Source organism: Lytechinus pictus, chromosome 18 (assembly GCF_037042905.1).
Source record: "Lytechinus pictus isolate F3 Inbred chromosome 18, Lp3.0, whole genome shotgun sequence".
NCBI lineage: Eukaryota > Metazoa > Echinodermata > Echinoidea > Temnopleuroida > Toxopneustidae > Lytechinus > Lytechinus pictus.
The window spans coordinates 12,688,066-12,695,812 of record NC_087262.1 but is presented as its reverse complement, the minus strand read 5'-3'; the positions used below and the strand labels follow the sequence as shown (position 1 = coordinate 12,695,812).

The following is a 7,747-nucleotide window of genomic DNA, read 5'->3' as shown; positions in this document are numbered from 1 at the left end:
ATTGAAGTGGTAGTGGAAGAGTAGTCTTTGCATTACATCACAAATGTAGTCAACTTGAAGTCTTCATTGGGTACCTTGATTACCGATTTTTAAACAACTTTTAAAAATTCATAACTTTCTTATTGTTTGTCCGATATTGTTCAAACTTTCACGTATCAACTTGTACGATATTTTTCCTTTTCCTCCAAAATAACTTTTTCTTTGGGTTGGATTCCCCTGTAAAAGTTATCTGGAAAAAAAATGAATTTAAGACTAGCTTTTCATAACACATACAGTCAATGGGAGACCACATTCAGTTCGTTCTTCCTTTAACAGTAATTTTTTAAATACCGTATGTATTTCATCGATGAAAATGAAAATATCAAAATTGCTGTCAATAAAACACCACAATTATGTAGCATATTTATTTTTTTACATCATTATTTACCTCTTTTTTGGCTAATCGATGTTTTTAATCGTTTCGCAGGTTATGGAAACATCACCCCCGTCACCAATCTTGGGCGTATGCTTGTCGTTGTATATGCAATCTTCGGAATACCAATCATGCTCCTTTTCGTCTCTGATGTTGGTAAATACAAATTTATGATTTCCACTCGTCAAAAATATACAATTAATGTAATTAATCTAAGGAATTCATACTCAAAATGATGTTAAAAACCAATCCTTCGGAGTTTTATATTATTTGCGGCTGCCACCCCCAAAACGACCGATAAGTAGCCAAAAAATAATTTTTAGGCTTTCAATGAGTTTGAAAAAGTACAACCTTAGTTTTAAAATGATATATAACTTGGAAAATTGATCAACAATAACCCACGCAAGTATTTGATTGAATGCGGAAGAAATGCAATGGGATTTTCAAAAATAAGGGGAAATCAAGGTTTGAAGTTTGGGTTCACTCAATCAGAAGTTGTGCACACTGTGCTATCTCAGTAAAACATCCAAGGCAGCTGTTGTAAAATAAACTCGTGTATCTCTTATTTTATTAAACTCTACAATTAGAATTTTTGACAGTATGATGAAGAAGAGTTGCTACAGACTGCATGCCCTTACAAAATACACACATGCACCTGTAAAAAACTCACGGTTATTTTTTCGGGGAATACTGAATATAATATTTGTATTTTTATTTATTCAGACTTGTAAAACGTACAGGTACGTAGGTTACAAGAATATGGTTTGGTCACCCCAGTACAAGTTGTATCCCTGATGAATTGTAATATTGTCAAGATACGTATTTGTGGAGAGCATAAGCTGACCACAAGTTTACTGTCTACCCCCTGTAAGCAAATCCCAAAAGCCCCACCACAAGACACCCCACACATGTAGGCCATCTACCCCCCCCCCCACACACACACACACAGGGCCTAGGAACGATTTTTTGACTGGGGATGCTGATGTCAATTCGGCAAGCAAACAAAAAAGTTTCATTCCAAAATGAGGGTCAAGGTTCACTACAAAATAAAGGTTATTTTTGTTACATTTCTCCATTTTGTCACACCTTTCAGAATTAATTGGGGTGCTGCCTCTGGACAATAATACACGCAACACCCCTAAGGAAATTATTGGGGGTGCTTCAACACCCCCCGCTTTGCAGGGCTATGCACACACACACACACACACCCTCGCGCACATACCATCCCCTATCCTATTATACACCAATCCCTTATTGCACACTCATACCTATAATATTCACAAACGCACATATCGAACCAACTATATCTGCCGTGTGAATGTTTTGAAAATTGCATCAACATTTATAACCGTGCCCAAAGACTTTTCAATATCCATTCTCACCTTCTTTCTCTATCAGATAGATCAATTATTTAACCAATAATTCTTGTCTTGTTCCTATTTACAGTATGTTGTTTATATTTCAATGTTGTAATCCTTTTCATAAAACTGTTCTTAGGTCTGTTCCAATTATTTCTGTTTTTTAGTTGGCAAGACCATTGCGCGAACTTATAAATATATCAATTCCTGTCAAATTGATAAATAAATTGAATTAAGAATACTGACTTAATTGTCATATGTACAACTTGCACATTTCTAGTGGAAGGTGTTAGGCTAATTGAACTAGATCGTTCTATCTAACTCTTTTTTTATGATTTCAGGAACGGCGATAGCAGAACGGGTGAAAGGGTTCGTCTTGTTGTATCGTTCCAGACGAAGATCAGCGTTAGAGGCAAGACGCAGCCGTAACAAACAAAAGGAAACAAAGAGTCAGGACCCCACGTCCGCTAAAGCCAGCGTCTCTAAAAGTGGCTTGGACGGCAAGGAACAATTGGCCATGACTTCACGAGCGAATCACGAATTCCTTAGTGAAGGTTCGCCTCAGGAGGAAATTATGATTATCAATCATTTGGAAACATCGGGTGGCAACAGCAACGATCGGAATAGCCAAACCAAATTGGAAATGGACCATGGAAAGAAAGGAAAGAACGGAATGCACGTAGAGAAAATAGATGATGCTTTAAACGACGTGAATGCTAAAAAGGAACATCAAGCCAATAAGGTGCCGGAACGTAGGATTCCTGTGATTATGTTTGATCCGGACTCTGGTGACGAATCGGACATTGAGGAAATAATCGGTGAGGTCATCGAAGACGATGTTGATCTTTACGATACTGCCGAGATTCTCGTGGATGGCAGCGACTCTGAGGACTATATCGTCATCAACGGATTGATCAGCTCGACACATCAACGACGAAAGGAAATTCGGAAAGAAGATCGCGTCTTTGCTTCGACAGAAGTTATAGTAGAAACGAAAGACAAGGCGAAATATAGCAGATCGCAGAGTGACTCAGTAATTGAAACGTTGCAAATAGAAGAAACGTATTCGAGCCATAGGAACTGCCTCGATAACAACAAGGAATCCGGGTCTTCGAATAATCACAACGGGAACATAGGAGGAAGACGAATTTCTAGGACACCAGATGGACATACCCTTAAAGAATTGAATACCCCTGATATGAATGATACAACCAATAATAAGAGTAGGGTAGTTTCTGACCCTTCGTCGGATAAAACTCAACGAGACATGAAGTCAAAGGATAACCAACAAAAAGAAGAAGAGCAAAAGCCAACTTCGAACGGTGGTATCAAGTCCTCTGAGAACAATCATCGTCCATTTTCTTTCAGAGGTGTCGTTCCTTCCTCAGGAAACAACGAAAGTGACATAAACGATGTATCCTTCCCATGGTGGATGGCTTTTCTCCTTCTCTTTTTGTACCTCGTCATAGGAATGTTCATGTTTCATTATGCAATAGAATGGTCGCATCTGGATTCTTTCTACTACGCCTTCGTATCGCTAAGCACGATAGGTTTCGGTGATCTCTACTATCAACCAAGTTCCGTGCGCGGTTCCATATACTACACATTTATATACTGTTTTGTGGGATTCTGCTACACGTCCATGTGTATGAGTTTGAGTTCGAGGGAGCTGTTGCGCATCGCCCGTCGCGTTGCGTGGAAGATCGGTTATTACAGGAGCAGGCGATGGAAGACGGGTTTTCGCGCGTTTTGGAAGGCGCGAAGGATGCGGGATCCGAGGCAGGCGGGAAGATGGACGTTACGACGGAGGAAACCGCTTCGGATTCAACGGATTGATAAATCTCCTGGAACATTTCCCTAAAACACAGGGGAACAACATATTCCTCCAAAAACTATGTTCACTCTGATTCTACGATTATTCTTAAGCAACTATAACACTCCAATCGTGTAAGTAAAGTAACCTTGATAAAAAGATCCTTTAATTACGTTTTTTTCAACAGTGGAGAAAAATGGTGATTATTCTTTACAGTACGTATCAAAAAAAGTTTACAATTAGAAAAAATCCTGTAAAATTATACATTTGTAATATCCTGAAGATTCTTCCACATTTTAACATTGCTACAGATCCATTTAAGTAAATGACGATATAACTGTGGAAAAATATTTCTGCTTGAGTGAGCACCACTTACCTTGAAAAGTTAGTGAAAAATGATTTGCGCAGAACTTTGAAATAGTTATGCGAATAAAAGTAGACCTTGATCATGAAGAACACGTGGAATTTAGCTAGTAAAATTGATTTGAAGATATCTTTTACCTTTTTAAACTTGTTTCCTTGCCCAAAATACTTTGAAGAGTGCATTGCGCCCCACCCCACTCCCCCACACACCGAGGCCATCGTGACGATATTTGCTTTACACTGAGCTGTGATTTACATGAAATGGCTTAGGCTTGATTTTAATTTTGTTAATCATTGTCAAGCTTGGAAAAAGTGTCGAGAAACAAGTATTAAATGAAAAATGAAATGTAAACCCACTTTAAATAATGGAAACTTGGGGGAAAAATGCTGGAGATGTCTAATATAAACTTTTGTTCAGATTCAGTTATGTCCTCAGATCCAGCTGGCACAAAAAGTTAAAGGTTGTGCTTACTAAGTGTTGAAATTTCAATTTGGGTGGCAAAATTGTTACAAAATGCTTGAATGTATCCGTTTTATTTCAATTGACTAAAAGTGCAAGTTTGATTTCGCCCTTTCCCCTTGACACGGCGTGAAAACGAGCATTTCTGCGCAAACAGATTTCTGCGAGCTTTACAAAAATGGACAGTGCTCACTCAAGTGTAACATTGTGTCAAAACTTTTAATTTCATTGGATAGATGAGACCCAAACCCAAGATTATATGTAAAAAAATTACCCACATGTTGTATATTCTTTTAATTCCCAGGGCTTTTTCAAAGTGTAAACTTTTTTTTTTGATAAGCACTGTATCGAGCCTAACCACTTTCTCCGATTATATTTTACTGAATATTTTACACATATGAGAGAACTTTTAAAATAACCTAGCATCAGTCTGTCACTTTTTTTTTTTTACAATTTTATAAAATCAAGATGAGTAATCTCGACCAAGTCAATTAAGGGTTGATATGGAATCGTTTATGTTTTGTCAAATCTGATTTTCAGTGAGTTTGTTTTTGTTTGTTAATTGAGGATCACCTCAGCTGAATTGTTTTCCAGTCCACACATAGTATTCGGACCTTTTTTAAAACGTTTCTTTGTCCCATATTCGGAATGTTCTAAGGTTCGTCAAAGAAGCAGTTAATGGTTCTAAGTAGGCCCTGAGAACCGTAATTTGGTTCTACAGGGAACCCTTAAAGGTTCTATGGCCGTATCTTGATGGTGTGAAGAACATAGCTACAACTTTTGCACGGGGTTCTTTATACTATCAACAACCCCATAAGTACCATAAGTAGTATAAAAACCTAAAAAATAAAACATAACAAAAAGTTCTAAGAATTGTTTAGAACAATTTCAATATTCTTGGAAGAACCTTAAAGGGTTCCAAATACGGGACAACGAAAGGTTCTAATATTACTAAGGGTGTAGCTTGCTTCTTTGGCAGCCAGTCTTACGGTGCGGAAGATTTTTCCGAAAAAAAAAATTGATATGAACAAAATGCTTATCAGGTTGGAAGAAGTTGCCAGGCGTGGCACCCTATCGCAACACTCCACCTACAAATTAGGGTTTTAAAATCATATGGATGTTATCCAATCAAATATGTACACCAAAATATGACAGAATGAAGACAAATCTATATTAAAAGTAACGTATTACCAAAAACAAAACTTAACAAATTATCTGATGGTTGTTATAAACACCACTGGTAAAGGGTCCTTTTTTTTTTCCTTGTAGGGACTTAACACTTTTCGTAGTCTGTATAAATTATGTTTTTTACAACGGTGTATACAATGTCTTCTAAAGCTAATAAACATCGAAATGAAACTATGCAGTGGATTTTCAAATGTTCATTTATAACGCGAGAGAAAGGAGGTAATACGACTTCGGTGTTGTAAGAAATTTGCAATCAATATTGCAATATGATAAATTTCAACTAAATCACACCAGTCTATACTATAATTGCTAATTTTCAATTAATTGCAATACTTAAGATTGATTAATTAATTGACTTGCAATCGATTGCAGGTTTCTTGCCACACTGCAAAAACTCCGGTGTTTATTTAACACCAGCCCCGTATATATTATGTACAACCAGAGAAGTATTGAAACAACACCAGTTTGGAATCAAACAGATAACCCTATTGCATAAACACCTATCTAGTGTTAGACCAAAAACAAACTGGTGTTAGGCCTATTTAACACTTCTCTGGATTGGACATATATAGATTCCGGGCTGGTGTAAAATCAACACCGGAGTTTTTACAGTGCACGCTCCATTACTGCGTGAAAGATGGTGTAAGGAGGGGAGAGAAATGGAGGGGGGGTGACAAATTAATCATAAACTCATAGACAGTTCATTTAATCATAGACCAATTGGATGTTAAAAGAAACTTGCAATACAACTGCAAATCAATTTTCGGTCCCAAAATTGCGCGTTATGTCTGCTTCTTGCACCATAAAATGAAAATCAATTTAGATACAGTTATTGATGTACAAGAGGAAGTTTTGAATTGATTGCAAATGTTTTTTATAACACCCCCTCAGTCGTGTTTGACTATGTGAATATTAGACGAATATGGTATAGCCTAACTGAAAATGTGCTAAATGGCAATTAGAACAAAATGGTAAGTAGACGAGCTGGTTATAGACGATCTAGGATTAGACCAGTGTTAATAGCCTCGTGATTATAGACAATGTGGGATAAGACCAACAGAATTTAGGCGAAGCAGGTGAAGACCAATTTGCGATTTACCTAAACATCATAGTTGATATAGGATGGCGGTTAATTACCCCGGGGTGTGGGTCCCACTTTTATTTATTTTGTTTTGCGTCCCATGTCGGCGTATATTGTCCTTTGACGAGATATCTACATCTGACACCCACCACCTATACGTGACGTGCTATGGAATGAAAAATCCTGTAAATTTTTATAGCCACCGCCACAGGTTTAGGGAAGAAAGTGTACAATACAAAACTGCACAAGTTAACCCCTTGACTATAAATTGGCGTAGCCCTCTTCTGACGTAATACATACATCCGAGTTCAGGTTCATTAACATGTGTCCATTCTATAGCAGGGGTGACGCCAGGCTTCTTTTTTTTTTGCGGGGGGGGGGGTAAATCATCAAATTGTGATTTTTTTTTCCTCTCTCTGTCTCTCTCTCTCCATAAAGGGTTTACCCAATATTAGGGGAAATAGGAACATGCATGTTGGTTGGGTATTTTTTCTTTACCATGTCTACGCAAAGTTGCTTTGAAATAGCCCAATATGGGGTAAAAAAAGAAAAAAATACCCAGCAAACATGCATGTTCCCTTTCTACCCAATATTGGGTAAAATTTTATTGTGTTTTCAGAGTGTAGTTATCTTTTGCAAAGCATATTTCCTTTTCCATTCTTTCTCTTTTGTTCTCTCTTTCCCATTTTGTTCTACTACTTGAAAGTCTAGGAGCGGCCGTCGGCCCTTTCCTATAGTACAATGTCTTCGTGCGTGAGGTGTATTGACAGTCTTGTGTGTGTGTGTGTTTTTTTTATTTTTTGTTTGTCCTTCTATTGTGACGCACGCAATGTCATCTTTATCTACCAGCATTATATTTTTTGTTCTCTCGACCTCTATACTCGTAAATGATTATGACTGGCTCTTTAAGAAAATACAATGGCAAACTGGATATTACTGTCACATGTTTAAAGTTTAGGAGGGAGAAAATAATGAACTGTCAGAAACTAAAACAAAATGGAGGTATTTATTTATTTTCCACTCTTTTGGAAAAGCCTGAAACATGATAACTGCACAATAATATTCAGATAAA

At 37.3% G+C, this 7,747-nt stretch overlaps 1 protein-coding gene across 1 annotated transcript; it reads left to right on the top strand.

Annotated features, from left to right (window-relative positions):
• The first annotated feature begins 439 nt into the window (after positions 1–439).
• On the top strand, positions 440–5,768 carry LOC129281499 (uncharacterized). The gene is made up of 2 exons (XM_054917430.2): positions 440–568; positions 2,112–5,768. Exons 1-2 carry the CDS (start codon positions 505–507, stop codon positions 3,629–3,631), a joined length of 1,584 nt encoding a protein of 527 aa, XP_054773405.2. The 5' UTR covers positions 440–504; the 3' UTR covers positions 3,632–5,768.
• Positions 5,769–7,747: the final 1,979 nt, after the last annotated feature.

Bases quoted from the DNA above. Each gene is read 5' to 3' on its own strand.
- LOC129281499 (XM_054917430.2), top strand. From the start codon at position 505: ATGCTTGTCGTTGTATATGCAATCTTCGGAATACCAATCATGCTCCTT. The intron at 569-2,111 runs GTAAATACAAAT...TTATGATTTCAG, and splicing joins CCTTTTCGTCTCTGATGTTG to GAACGGCGATAGCAGAACGG.